General features: G+C 35.1%; 1 protein-coding gene across 3 annotated transcripts in view; it reads left to right on the top strand.

The window, feature by feature from the left end:
* Positions 1–7,194, top strand: part of LOC143239131 (T-box transcription factor TBX20-like) — a 37,856-nt gene extending 30,662 nt beyond the window's left edge. Inside the window, exons 8-9 of one of the 3 annotated variants that reach the window (XR_013021027.1) lie at positions 98–739; positions 793–3,371. Coding sequence is in view for 2 of the 3 variants with exons in the window: in XM_076479974.1 (XP_076336089.1) it covers positions 98–357 (260 nt within the window). In the remaining variant the exon portion in view is untranslated. Of the gene's footprint in view, positions 1–97; positions 3,372–6,964 lie in introns of those variants that run through there. The other 2 variants (XM_076479975.1, XM_076479974.1) reach the window with 2 other exon arrangements.
* Positions 7,195–15,621: the final 8,427 nt, after the last annotated feature.

The following is a 15,621-nucleotide window of genomic DNA, read 5'->3' as shown; positions in this document are numbered from 1 at the left end:
TATTGGTTACACTTTTATTAGTTCTATCATTTATAAAGTTATTGTTCTTATAATACAAAACTCTGTAAATAATTGCTAGTCTTGTTTTTTTATGTAGGTGCTTCTACATCATCACCACATTTGCCGTTTACAGTTTGCGAGAATTATCAGAAAATGACATATTTGCATCAATCCTGTTTTCAAGATTTTTCATGCAGTTTCACAAATATTCCTTTTGTCACACATCCTATAGTAAATAATGTAAATAATGAAAAATACGTGAAACAACCAATAATTGGCTATAAGCCAGATACGTACAGCAAACATTTTGCACGAGAAAGTAGTTACTACTATTATTCAAAACTCAGACCTTTGTAGTTCAACAAGACAGCAACTTCTTTAGTTCAAAGCATAGACTTTCTTAGCTCCACTAGATAGTATGTACTTCAGTTCAGAACATAAGCCTGGTTGACTTCACTAGATAGTGTCTACTTTAGTTCAAGATCTGGTGCTTTCAGTACTGCTAGATGGTGTATTAACTTTAATTTCCAACTTAATGCTTAGTTTCATTAGGTAGTACCTACTTCAGTTCAGAATATACGCTTGTTTATCTCCTCTAGATAGTACCTACTTCAGTTCAGAATATACGCTTGTTTATCTCCTCTAGGTAGTACCTACTTCAGTTCCGAGCCTAGACCTTTTTAGCTTCAATAGATAGTATTTACTTTAATTCAGAATCTAGAGCTGTTTGCTCTACTAAGTAGTATCTATTTTTACTTTAATTCAGAATCTACGTCTGCTGAATTCCAGTAGATAGTATCTATCTGTACTTTAGTTCAGAACCTAGTATTTAGCTCCAATAGGTGGTACATTCTTCAGTTCAAAACCTAGTACTTAGTTCCACTAGATAGTATTCACCTTAGTTACGAATCTGGACCTGCTTAACTCCTCTAGATAGCTCATAGCAGTAGTTAATTTAATACACTGAGTTGAAAACTTGGTAAACAATACATTCTCACAGTTCCAAACTTAATAAACCCTATATTTTCACAGTTCTAAACTTGGTAAACCTTAAAAAATCAAAGCTTGTCTATTTTATAAGACAAAGTCACATTGAGCTATCTGCTGTCTCCACTACAGATAATCGAATCCTAAGTTTTATCATTGTTAGTCCATTTACTAGCCACTGTAAACAGCGGCACCTATATTTAGAGGTTCAAAATTACCTAGTATCATACGAACAAGACCTAGGTAACTGTGCAAGACAGTATTTACTCGATTTCAGATTCCAGGCGTATGTAATTCTGGAAGATAATATTTACTTGAATTGAGAACCCTCACATATGTAGTTCTACGTGATAGTATCTACCTGAATTCAGGAGCCAGACCTATTTAGTTCTACAAAATATAGTATTTACTGGAATTCAAGATCCAAATTTATATAGTTGTATAAAATAGTATATACTTAGTTCAGGATCCAGGGATCTAGGCCTAAAAGATGGTATTTACACCTCTGTAGTTCTAAACTATAGTATTATCTTTAGCCAAGAATCCATATCTTTGTAGTTTGACATGATACTATCTACTTGAATTCAGGAGCCAGACCTATTTAATTTGGCAAGATAGTATGTACATTCGTTCAGGTCTCAGGGATGTTTACCTAACAAAATAGTACGAACATTATTTCTAGAACTAAACCTGTAATTTCAAAAGAGAATTCCCATTTAAGTTCCTTGCTACGTCTCTTATAAACCACAAAAAGTGCAAACAAATGAGTAAATACTTGTTTCTGCTATCAGCATAAAGTCTATTTTATAATTTACTACTTTTGATTAACCAAACACTTTTCTTCATCTTATAACACCTGACTATAACCAAATATTTTTTCTTCCCTACAGAACTCTCAGCTAATGAATCAGTTATATTCAATCTACAAATCTTGACTGGTCAAGTAACAGTCCTCTTTAGCTCATCTCTTTCTCTTTCAGCACATTACTTTCAGTCAGTAAACGTTGATTCTTTGATACAGAAAACAATAGTTCTCTTTATTGCAGAACGTTTGATCAACAAGATGACTGATTTATTGGGCAGAACTCATTGATAACGAATTGTCTTTTAATCAATGTAAAGTTCTTTATTAGCCCAACAACAGTTTGTTTCAAATAACTATGGCAAAGAAAGATTATATGTACTTTATATGTACGTAAAATGTTTTATATATTTAATATGCAGTTTCAGTGGAAATACTGTCCTTGTACTTTATTCAGCTCATTTGTCAACTGCTAATATCTTTATATTCATTGTGACGCTTTGAAATCTAAGTCTGTTCCAAAACTGCAGAATATCGATATACCGAGTGCAAACTGACTTTGTAAAAATAATATAAAAAAATATATCGGCTTATCTACGACTAGAAAAGCTCTTAAATTTCAGGATAGGTAGCTTTTTCATTGTTGTTTAACTGCTTTTGTAATCCTCAGATTAATGACCGCGTATTTTATGCATGGCATGAAATAAAATAAATGTCTTTATGCCCTAAATAGTCAAGAACAAGCTTGACATATGTATCATCAGGGCCAGATTAGTTATTAGGCACAACAGACACATAGTCTAGGGCCTACAAAAATTTGAGGGTCTACGGAAACTATGGGTCCATGAACATTTTCCTTAAAGTTAATCTTTGGTTTAACTTATATGGCTGATAGGGCCTACGAACAGAAGGTTCCTAGGTCCTACGATCGGCTTGATCCGACACTGTGTATCATAACAGTATAAAATAATAATAAAGATAGCATACAGCTGGAGTCCCTGATAAGATATTATTTAGCGGGTAGGCTTTACATGTTACAAAAAATTATGGGATTTATAACTCACGAGGAAAAGGTACGAGTTCCATTTTATGAACGTTTGTTAATGACACCGATCTAAACATGTGATTCAGTTTATTTTTCTTTCAGAAGGATGTAGGCTTTTTTTGTTACGTATCATAACACTTTATGTTTGAATTCATAATAACAGATTTTGTTTTTATTTTCTTCCTTCTTACGTTCTTTGGTAAAATGCTGAATTTTAGGATAGTAACGGTGAAGCTACGATAAGCCTTTGGTGTGGAGGGCTATTATTTCTATGTACTGAATTATTAATTTTCTTACTACTTTGCTAAAACAATCTAGCAAATATAATTAAAAAAGAAATAGTTGTTCTCTTTATCATAAAAATCAACCTGTTCTCTGATGAAAGCTTCGCCTTTTGTACTTTTCATCATGGTGTTTTTTATACAAATTATTTACGTAGCTTTGTGATGATTTCGTTCTTCACAAGCATCAGTTGAGGACTTGTCAATATTTTCTTATGTAAATAAAAGTATTAGTTGATTAAAACTACTTCTTTTAGGGCTTGTTGGCTGAATTACTTGTTATGTTTAGATATAAAATTCTAGTTCTCATGAGCTAAATGTTTTTTATAAACGTTTTTTAGTTACGGAAGTGCATATGATATAACATTCTCACTACAAGTTGATTTTATCATCACACAACTTTTTGTCTACCTTTCTCGTTACAGTTTCTCCCAGAAGAATAACAATTAGTAAACAGTGAGATATTGTTACTATGAATCATAAAAAGTCTGATAACAAAGAAAAAGTTTGCTACTTACCGTTTGTAGGAAAAGGGGAACGATGTTTATTTTACTCATAATGTAAATGAAATAACTCATGGAGTAAGAAAAAATAAAAACATGATATTTTGTTGCACATATTCAAATAAATAATTTGTAACAAATTATTGTATTAAATATCACACATACCCACAGAAACTAATAGATTAATTATTTTCTTTGGCTCGATATAACTGCAGTCTCATATATGGTTAGTTTGTTTGTTTTACTATCTTCGTCTTCATGATATTAAAAAGGTTGAAAACCCCTAATTTTAATCGTATACACAACTTAACACAACAGATAAATTTTGTCGCTAGGTTGCGCAGACCAAGTTCCAGGGAGGGACAATGAGACGTATAATGGGGTTAAATCTGAAGCTAGATTAAATGACGGCGTTGCCTTGGGTAAACCAACGATATTTTAAGCGATGGCCTCCCCGCTAGCGTTGGTATTCAATGTGTGCGACAGTAGGTAAAGGTCACATCTCTTTCATGGCAAAATGATACAAAGAATCCGGTGCAGTACTCCAGATTAATTTTCACAAGAAAATGATAATGGTGGTAACACATTCTCTCTGCCAGTCAATCACAAGTTAATCCCCAGCTAACTGAAACAGCTGGAGTTGCTCAAGAACATGACAGCATGACACCTACCAGCGTCAAACTCACAACCATCTGTCTTCAAGTCCAAAGTAAGAAGTCAATGTATCATGATGACCTCCCTTTGTGTGACAATATGACAGACGATAATTTGTTTACATCTCTTTCTTTAGTGGCCCTATACTCCGAGTTTAATATAAGAAGGACTTTTTACTTTGTATTAAAAATCATATGGACCCTCAACTTCTGACATATTACGACTTACCAATTCAACTCCCGTAGACTATTATCATAGATCTTTACGTTAACCTAAAGAAGTGAAAAATGTCTGTATGTCTAATTTTATAAAACGTTACTGAGATATTAGGCTTCTATCATAAACTAATAGTCTGAGAAAATAGATTAAGTTGTATAGTTTATCAAAGGGTTCATCACAGATTGTTGTACTTAATCTATCTCAACACTAGATATGATTAATCTTGAACTTTAGGTAAGCATTATCATGGGGCCTATTACCTTCGTGAAGGATACACGGGTTTTATATTTTTGTATATGGTTGTTAGGTTTAATAATCTAATACATTGTTTGGCTAATGACCTAACGGTTACAGAGAAAATAAAAAGATAGTAAATTCTGTTTATTTTTGATAGGTGAGAACCTGTTTTTGTTTACCTGCCACATTTATCTGATTTCGTCACTGTCTTATTTATCAGCACAGAGGCTTCGAACACAATGGATGCCGACAAACTAAGTGTTTTTAAGAGTCCTTGTTTGAAAGTTTCAAAGTTCTCGGAATCGATTCCATTGTGACACAGATTGAAGATATTACTGCAATAAACAAAAGCTTCTTAAGAATTTGTTAAAGGGGTATCAGTGATATTGACTGGAACAAAGGATAAATATTTTGACAGACTTTTTAAAAGTAAAAAGACTGTATTGTTTGTACATTTTTTCTTCACTAATATTGAACCTACAGAAAAATCAAAGTATTGCAAAAATATGTAATGTGGGAATTGACTTATGTAAATCGGTGTTTCCTTTCCCACGCCAAATCAAGCTTGATGAAGTTCACTGTTGTCGGAAATTGCAGTTGTATTTTATCATAATTACACGTGTTGACTAAATGATTTTGATGAAAAGACACGCTTCTTCAGCTCTTCATAATTTCCTCTGTATATAACGCTTTTTGGCGATGTATTGTTGGTTTAATTAAATGTTATTTTGAATTTCGCGCAAAGCTACGCAAGTGCTATTTGTGTTAGTCGTCCCTAATTTAGTAGTGTAAGACTAGAAGGAAGGCAGCTAGTCATCACCACCCACCGCCAACTCTTGGGCTACTCTTTTACCAACGAATAGTGCCATTGACCATAACATTATAACGCCCCCACGGCTGAAAGGGCAAGCATGTTTGGTGCAACCGAGATTCGAACCCGCGACCCTCGAATTACGAGTCGAACGCCTTAACCCACCTGGCCATGTAAATGCACCTATTATAGTTATTAACAGTAGAAAATGTCGGAGTCTGCGATAGATACTTTAAGATAAAATTTAAAGAGAATTATGAAATAATTTAAGGAAATTCATGTTATAATTATTATTCTTTATTACATTTGACCTAAAGTTAAATACATGGTCAATAAATTTGAAGAAATAGTTATGTTTTAGGTTATTAGATTCTGTATTGAATGTTATTGGAATTTAAGCTAGTTATAGGTTTACAAAATTACCATTTTCTTTAATGAGATACTAGATTTAGATAATTTATTGGTGCATCTATATGGAGTATTTAAAGATAAATGTAATATCCAATGTAACTTTATACAAAAACAGATTTATCTAATATTTATAGTATTATTATTGTAAAGCATGATTTGGCATCGCTAATTTTAAAAATAACGGTTAATCTATCTAAGGAAAAAAACGTCTTTTTTTTCTTGTCCTGTGAGAATTTTATGATCAACATTTAGGTGCTGATGTAGTGTGGAACCGGCATGAATACTTTATATTGACGTGCATTTCTTGTAATTATCTCCTGCTTTTAAAGTGAAGTTGTTATCAGCGCAGAATCATTAGTATGGTCTAATTATGATCTTTAACTTTACTAGTTGTGAAGTACTCATTAAAAGCCAAAAGTGAAATCTGCAATTTCAAAATAAAGAGAGTTTGGCTAAAAACCCTTAGATATTGAATTTGGTTTTCAATGAAAGTTGACCCCCCCCCCAAGTAATAATCTGGAATCTAGTCCACTACATAGATCTGATTTTTCACATATCAGTTTTCACCGTTTTTTCTGTTTTATGATGAAGTGCAAGTTAGCTAGATTTCTCTGCACCAAGGTCGTAAACTTGCACTGATTCACTAACTATAAAAAAGGCTACATATCATACTTTGCAACGAGGCCCGGCATGGCCAGGTAGTTAGGACGCTCGACTCGTAATCTGAGGGTCATGGGTTTAAATCTCCGTCACACTAAACATGCTCTCCCTTTGAGCCGTGGGAGCGTTATAAGTCACGGTCAATCCCTCTATTCGTTGGTAAAGGAGTAACCCAAGATTTAGCGATATATGATGATGAATAGCTTCCTTCACTTTGGTCTTACACTGCTAAATTAGGGACGGGTAGTACACATAGCCCTTGTGTAGCTTTGCTCGAAATTCTAAAAAACAACAAGCAAACAAACTTTGTAACGCTTACTCAGTAAGGCTTGTATTCGATTGACCTCGTTCCAGTTTCCATGTCTTTGTGGAGTGAGGTGGTACTCGTTTCATGGAGTGATACAGATATTTAAACAAGGCAGTTTGAGCTGGGGGTTATCTTCTTTGAACATACAATTGGAGTGGATGTTGACGTACATACGTAGGATTGTGGAATATCACATTAGGAACATTTGGTTTTGTCATAATTCTGATTCCCGTTTCCTTCCGGTGAAAACGTGAAGAAATTCTCTCTCTCTGCCCAATCAGCCTAAGTCATATAAAGGAACTTCATGATGACCGTTTCAATAAAAACGTATTATCTGAAAATTATCTTGGGTCACTGTATTTACTTCTTTTCTTTTTCTGTCTATATTTTATATTCATTTCGCGAATCTAAGAACTTGATGTAGACACCTTTTGCTACCAAAGTGTGATTATAATCAATTGCATCTGTAATAAGAACGCACTGTTTAAAAATCCAATAAACCTAATAATAGTATCTTATGGAAAATGTAATTGATTATAATGACGCTTCGCCAGTCAAAGGCTTTCACACCTTATAAGTACGTATAACACAGTGTTGGACATGATTTTACCTAAATATCAGATGTTTTTGACCATTTATTTGTGGCAGGATATGACACCACTATCCTCGATCTTCAACGTTATGAGCCACAGAATGTGCTTTCTCAACGTACTAAAAGAACTGTACAAACAAGCTATGATCCCCTTGAGAAAAAGAGTTAGTGTCTATCTCTGTGATGCTTTGCATTTTAATTGTTAAAATGATACAAAAAAAATATTTAATTCACTTTATGTTTCAAAAACTTCTCTATGAACAACTCTCTACTTTAATTATTAAAGTCATATTGTGAAACTGAAAAAAAATGTAACAACTTGAAACTGTATCCATAACTCTCAATTTGAAAGTGCTTGCATCAAGTAAGGAAATACAAAATTTTAACAGTTGCATTTCTTAAGAGTAAATATATCATATTTGAGTTTAATAGGACGGATATAATCTAGGATGACATGTCGAAAGTTATTATTAAATATATTGCAAAACTGAATTATAATTATAATTAACCGTGAAATTACCGATGGGTCCATATCAATCGGATTTCTGAGCCATTTTTAGTAACTTGTTATGAACCATATTATTTAGGAGTTCATGATTATTAATTAGTAGGTCCCTAATACCAATCGCACAAATGTGCTTAAACAAAAATAATATAACTATTGCTTTTGTTTGTTTTAATTTCGCGCAAAGCTGCACGAGGGCTATTTGCGCTAGCCGTTCCTAATTTAGCAGTGTAAGACAAGAGGGAAGGCAGCTAGTCATTACCACCCACCGCCAACTTTTGAGCTACTCTTTTACCAACGAATAGTGGGACTGGCCATCACATTATAACGCCCTCACGGCTGAAAGAGCGAATATGTTTGGAGCTATTGATTTTAAACCCACTAATTATTGGCGGAATTCTCAATATGTTATATACTGGAAATAAATACTTTCATAGTTTTTCTGGTTAGTTGTTTGTACTGCGTGTTGCATCAGATAAAGATATACAATTGTTCAATATTATTCAATATATGACTATAGTGGTAGGAAAATAAATACACATTGATAATTTGAAACTAAAAATTAATAGGTGATAGTAATAGGTAAAAGAAGATTAAGATTCAAATGAAATGAAATTACCAGTTCTAAACAAACTTGTAAACAAAGTTGTAGTGTAAGTTTTGATTGGGTAATTTAATCTCACTTTCAACACTTTAAAATTGGAAAATACTTGTCAGTATTTCAAAACATTCGAATATGGGACACAAAAATTGGCAGTTATTATTATTAAATATTTGATAACGTGTTATCATGAAATATTAAGACCACAAAACAAAAAGTTTGAAGATGTAGTTGGATTGCCTGACTCGTTCAAAAGAACAAAGATTGACGTAGTTGTGTCATTTTGGAAAATAGTAAACAAAATAACTGTTTGTTTGTTTTGGAATTTCGCACAAAGCTACTCGAGGGCTATCTGTGCTAGCCGTCCCTAATTATAAGTGTAAGACTAGAGGGAAGGCAGCTAGTTCATCACCACCCACCGCCAACTCTTGGGCTACTTTTTTACCAACGAATAGTGGGATTGACCGTCACATTATACGCCCCACGGCTGGGAGGGCGAGCATGTTTAGCGCGACGCGGGCGCGCACCCGCGACCCTCGGATTACGAGTCGTACGCCTTACGCGCTTGGCCAGCCAGGCCAAACAAAAGAAAGAACGTGGCATGTAAAGGTTGGGTGAAAACAGACACTTATTTGACTAGATCCTTGATGTTCACGGAAGTTGTAGGAGTGTTTAGATAATTTTAATGAATAATATATGTTCTTACTAAGAATAAGGATAAACCTGACCAAAAGTGTTATTATTACCTGAAACTATTTTCATTTGCAATCTCTCTTGATACTTTTAACATACATCATGACGCTCGTAACATTGTCCAAAAATAATAATGTAACGTATCGTACATGCCTATATCTGTCTGTGTCTAATACGCCTGATGTAGCAAAAGAATTAACAATTTATACAATCTACTAGCCAGTGCCGTATTAAGTTAACCATACATATTTCCTGAGCCCAAAAAGCAACACACACTTTTTAAATTATGATTTGTAGCAGTAATGAAACTTATAACAAATCTTATCAACGTGAAAACCAAAGTACTGAAACCAATAAAAACAATGAAACGAATTGTAAGCAGCTTCTAACCTCCAACCACCAAATATATCGCACTAACCCCACTCACATGTGAATGGGGAGAGAGAACAGAAAGCTTAATTAAAAGTTTCACCAACAAAAGTTACAGGTAATCAAATTTAATCACAGTTTCAAGATAAAAATTAACATTTTAACACAATGATTGTTGTATTGTAAAATTTAAACTTTAATAAAACATTTTTTGGTGAAAGCGTGAAATAAAGACACTTATACAAGAACGTGAACAAGTAACATAGTTTGAATTTTTGTTCTTGATTCCTTTAGGACACGATGTTTCTGTGAGCAACACGTTTTACTTGTCCCTACTTGAAACTTACCTATCTTTTATTTACTTGAAACCGTCATCTCCCCACAGATGTTTGTTCTAAACACCATTGATACTGGGGGAATCAAGATTCTTCTTCCTCCTCCAGTATCTTATGCTGTCACTTATTCTATATAATATATTTTCTGTTACACTTTCAGCCAATGACACACAATTTTTAACTTTAACTGTTAGCTTTATCGAAAGACGGGCTCCGGAAGAGTCGTGAATATTCGAGAAAAAGAACGGATTCATCAATCTCAATTTCTGAATTCACTACGTCGAAGCAGGCATCACTTCCTGATTTCAAATGAACAATGGAAGAAATACCCACGGTGGACCAGCCAACGCTGGAGGTGCAAGTCTGGTCAGTAAGTGTGTTTGTGTACTTAACCTGTGCAGGTGCAAGGACAAATGGCTTGTGGACCGTAAAAATAGTGATTTTGATTGTACAGGCTGAGTTGTGTCTTGTGTTTCCCATGAATGCTTTTTATCCTAAAGATACAAAATACAAAACTGGAAAACCAGAGGCAACTAAAATAAGGAACCTCCAAAAGCAAGTTCCAAAGAGTGACACTACACAAGGTAAATAAAACTTTTTTTTAACACTTCGTAATTATGACTGTGGTCGCGGGGTAGGGTGGAGACATGCCCTGCTCTCCTCACACAGTAAGGGTGTAGCTAGGCTAGTTAGTGTGTTACTTAAGCCACTGGTTCGGAGAAGAGCTGTACAAGATGGAGTTTGGAAGCTAATCCCAAAGCACGATGAAAATCCTGCATCTTTCGGGGCCGGTGGAATGGCGTTTTGTCTTTGGCTGTGGACATCGCAGATACGATCCTTGTATGGTCGGCTGCTGAGTTGATAGTCCGCTACGTTATCTGGTATGGGGTGTTCAGAGGCGACTTCCTTCGTGAAAGAAAAGACTCCTAGTGCTCGTATGTTTCTGTTCCTGTCCCTTGTTTTGGCTTATAAGGCTGAAGCACCAGCCTAGGGATCTAACCAGATAATTAATATTTTTATGGGACGTTTGGTCCAACGGATGTTTGCTGGAGGGTCATTTCTGATTCTCCATCTTCCTAGCCAGAAACCTGAAGAGTTTTCGTTATTTATTTTGGCGCTATTTGAATATATTTAATGTGTTCATACTCTATGTTATTGAGTTTTCTGCAGTTAATGTTAGAGTTGCGTCATTAGCATGTGCAAGATATTTTTGTTGAGTGGCGTAGTTCCCTGGAATTTGTACTCCGACTACTTTCGGATCTGAGTTAACACTACTTAGGAAACATTCAATGACTAACACATAGGGAGTAGGGGAAAGGGGACATCCTTGTCTTACTCCCGATTCAATTTTAAACTTGTCTGTCAAATGTCCGTTAACATTTATTTTTGCTGTGACATTTTTGTATATTAATTCAATCCAAATTATTAATTCTTGTGAAAATCTGTATTTTCCAAGTACATAAAATAAAAAGCTATGGTCTATTTTATCAAAAGCTTTCTCCTGATCAATTGAAATCATACGAGTAAAAAAGCCCTTGCTGTTTGATATTTGTATTATGTCCTAGAGCATATTGACATTAAATAAAATGTCTCTTCCCGAGACTGCGGCTGTCTGTGCTAATTTAATTAAAGTATTTAGTACGCTTATTATTCTAATGTTTAAGCATTTGGTAAGTATTTTATAATCAACGTTGCTGAGTGTAAGAGGTCTGTAATCTTTGATTAGATCCGAAGAATCCTTCTTACACTGCAAGCTGATTATACTCTCCATGAAGGAGGGAGGTGAGTTATTGTTTATTAGACTATTGTTTAGCATAGTTACAAATGGTCTTTCTATTATGTCCCAGAAACGTTCATAGAACTCAACTGGGAATCCATCTGGTCCCGGGGCTTTTCCCTTCCCTAGGCTTCACATGGCTGATTTTACTTCTGCTGTTGTTAATGATTTAGCTAGGTAGTTTGCTTCAGGTGGAAGTGTGGGGAGCAGTTTCGTAACTTACTCCCATTTACTTTGATCTATTTTTTTGGTGCTATATAGTTCTTTATAGTAATCTATGGCTATTTTACTTATTCCATTTGTATCTGTAATTGTCAGGCCTTCTCTATTTTTAACTTCACTAATTGTTGATTTGCTTAGTTTCCTTTTGAACTGTTTGTAGAAATTACCGTTAAATGTTTTTTTTATCATGTCTTTTATACGTGTTCGTATTTTTAGACTTTCCAGTCTCTCACTATAGAATTGATCTAGTTCATGTTTTAGTAATTCTGTTGATTCCTAAAGGTTTGTGTCTCCATTTGCAAATCTAGCTATTCCTGTAGGTTGCCGTTCTAGTGGGTGTATTCTGTTCCTGTTTGTTTTTGCTATTTGTATTCCTAAATATTGGAACTTAGACGCTGTTCTGCTTTTCATGTTTTCCCACCAGTCAGCGTTGTACTCTGTGGCATCAAATAGTTCCGTCAGCGGAGCGCTGACTTCGCTTGTGACGTGTTCTTTCCCTAACAAAGATACATTAAGTTTCCAATATCGTCTGCTTCTTTCTCGCGCTTCTCCTATTTTAAAAGTCGCTGTGACATAGTTATGATCGCTTATGTAGTTATTTGGACAGCCTATTAGACTAACTGTTATTTTCTGTGTTTTTTCGAGTAAAGACTTGGGTGCATAAAATCTATCTAACCTACTTCGCACTCCGTTACCTCTCAAAATGTTAATCCGGGGTTATTCTTTTCTAAATCTCGCTATACATCATTTAATTGAAATGGTTCAATTAAATCCTGTAGTGGATTTGCACCTGGATCTGTTTTTCTTTTGTTTCATCCTGTTTTATCGAATATTGGTTCAAGTACGCTGTTAAAATCTATTAAAATTAGTTCGTTAGTTGAATAGGGGCACTGTTTGAGGTTACGGTAGTACATGGCTCTTATTGTGTGATCTGCTGGTGCATATACGTTAGTTATTCGTACTTTCTATTTGTTATGTTCTATATCTATGTATGTTATTATGCCATAATAATTATGCCTCATTCCTATTACTTTACCTTTGCTCCTCCTTCGTTTGGTGTGCCTAGTGACCAATATGATTTTACATTGTGTTTTTTGTCGAGCTGTTTTGTTTGTAATGTTTCATGTAAGTGATATTTTTGTACCACAGAAATGTCGCATTTATTCCTATTCATTATTTCTATTACATGATTGCGTTTTTTTAAATTTTCAGAAATCCTTGTGTAATGTTATGATTTTTAATTGCATTTTGTTTGTGGGTTTTGTATCTAAATAAAGAGGGCAATAGATTAGAGAGCTTAGGTTTTACCTAGTTGTATATATCTATATTTTTTCCCTAGAGGCTACTATACCATAAGGAACTACCGACTTAACTTTCTCTGGTGTCTCATTATCCTATTTCTTTCGGTCGATGTCGTTGACCGTGATCTGTTCGTCTTTTTTTCATTTTCTGGTTCCTCGTCGCTGCTCGAGGAAGACTCAAATAGGAGGACTTTCGCCAGCAGTTCTGTTTCAAGCTTCCGTTATGTTCCGTTCATACTTTTCTTCCTTCTTCCCTGCTTTCTCTTCTTGGTTTTTCTTCTTTATGTTACTTCTTTCCCCTTATTTATGGATTTTGTTGTTTGTTTTTCTTATTTTTCTGTTTCTTAATCTATTTCCATTTTGTTACTTTCAGTTTCTATACAACTGCTTGCATTTCTTACAGTTTCCCCTCAGAATGTCCTCTACTATTTTGTCAACATTCTCTTCTTCCTCTCCTGTCTTCAGAGCAGTAGCAAAGGATTTATTTTTACATTGTCTGTGTGGATGATTTTCTCCACACTTTTTACACCCGTTTTTGCAGTCACCGGGTGAGTGACCTACCCCATCGCACTTATTACACACTTTTACCGTGCAAGCTCCCGCAAAATGGCCCTCTTCTTTGTATCTTGCACTCTTTGTTCCAGGGTAACTTGCCATTACCCTGAACTGGCCTACGTACAAGAAATTTGGGATCGGAGACGACAAACCTCCTCGCGCCATTAAAAACTTTTGTGTCAACGTAAGCTTCTCTTTTTATGTTCAGTACTTTGTCATAGTTTTGTGGCGAACTAGTTACGAATTCATTAAGCACTTCGTGGGGAAATTGCCTGATTCTTACTTTTATAACATTCGTACCTGCAGGTATGTACTTATAATTTACACCTTTGTAGGTGTAAGAACCTATACTTATAGGTGAATTGTCAACAAATTTAATAATTGCCTTAGAAACTGTACTTTGGTTAGGTATAATTCCTATGTGGTTTCCATATTTTTAAACACTTTAGTTTTTGAGTAAAAAATGAAACAAAATATACGGGTCCTCGAACTCAAATTCCTCTCGGTCGTTCGGCTGTTTCCGTGACGATTTACAACTATGACGCAATAGTTGCCAAACACGCTTCGTTGCGCGCAGACCATTTTGTTCCTTTCAGTGCTGGTGTTTTATGTAAATCTATCGGTGCTTTTTTCGGATTACATACTTAGTGACACTATTTTTTGTCTTCATATTGCTACTTTATGTTTGTTTTATGATAACATGGTTTACTGCGTTGTTTATGGTTGTAAAAACGGTTCGTCATCGGGCAAAAGCTTTTTTCGTTTCCGTGCAAGGAGAAGGAACCGGCAAGGTGGCGACAGTGGGTGCGAATGGTCAATAGGAAGAACTGGACTCCTTCACACCATGCAAAGCTTTGTCAAGATCACTTTGAACGCTCATTTTTTTGTGTAGGATCCTACTGTTTTGGATTCCATGGGTTTCAAGCCAGGCAGGTTGAGACTGAAAAAACCATCGGCAGTAGACAGGATCGTCCCCACCATCTTTCCTCGTGTAGAGCTGAGGACTGATCTCAGCCTGTAGCGTGCAGGTTCCACGCCTCTGAAGGCATCCCTTGCCATCACGAAAAGAACAAACTGAAAGGTATATGTGTAGTATAAAGCGATAAACAATAACTAGTATAATATAATAATTTAAAAAAGTACAAGTTTTTGAATAATGTAACTAGACATGCACATTTCACATTCATGAGCGTGTTTTGCATTTGTGACACCTGAAAGTCAGTGAAACCTTGATTTCCTAGTCGAGACAGTGGACAAATCTAACTCAAATAGAGTATATTCCAAGTTTAAAAGCTGGTAGATCATTCTGTAGATGTTTTTGTATCATTTTTAAATATGGAAAAGTTTGAAGAATTCCATTTTTGAAATTTAACATTTCAAGATAAATTAACTATTCAGACTGCTACATCTAGTTTGGTTTTATAGACAGAATTATGACGTATAATTGAAATTCATTTTGTTATGAGTCATAAATACCCGGTACAATGATTGTGGAAGGGCCGAGTTTTAGTTACCACAGTCGGCAAAGTATAAACAAATAAAACCCAATCTGTGATACCAATAATTTATAAACACCAGACAGGTTTCGAGATGCTTAAAATTGCACGTGAAATAATACAGACCATATTTGTTGTCATGACTTAGGCTTACCATTCTTCCACTGGAGGTATGACCGACTCGCAACAGGCCTGGGCGCTATCAGTGTCACTCACAGTTCCGCTACTCTTGCTCGTGGAACTGTCCTCATCACTAGA

The sequence above is a fragment of the Tachypleus tridentatus genome, chromosome 13 (genome assembly GCF_004210375.1).
Source record: "Tachypleus tridentatus isolate NWPU-2018 chromosome 13, ASM421037v1, whole genome shotgun sequence".
Taxonomy (NCBI): domain Eukaryota; kingdom Metazoa; phylum Arthropoda; class Merostomata; order Xiphosura; family Limulidae; genus Tachypleus; species Tachypleus tridentatus.
The sequence above is the reverse complement of the archived record's forward strand: the minus strand, read 5'-3'. Positions and strand labels throughout refer to the sequence as shown.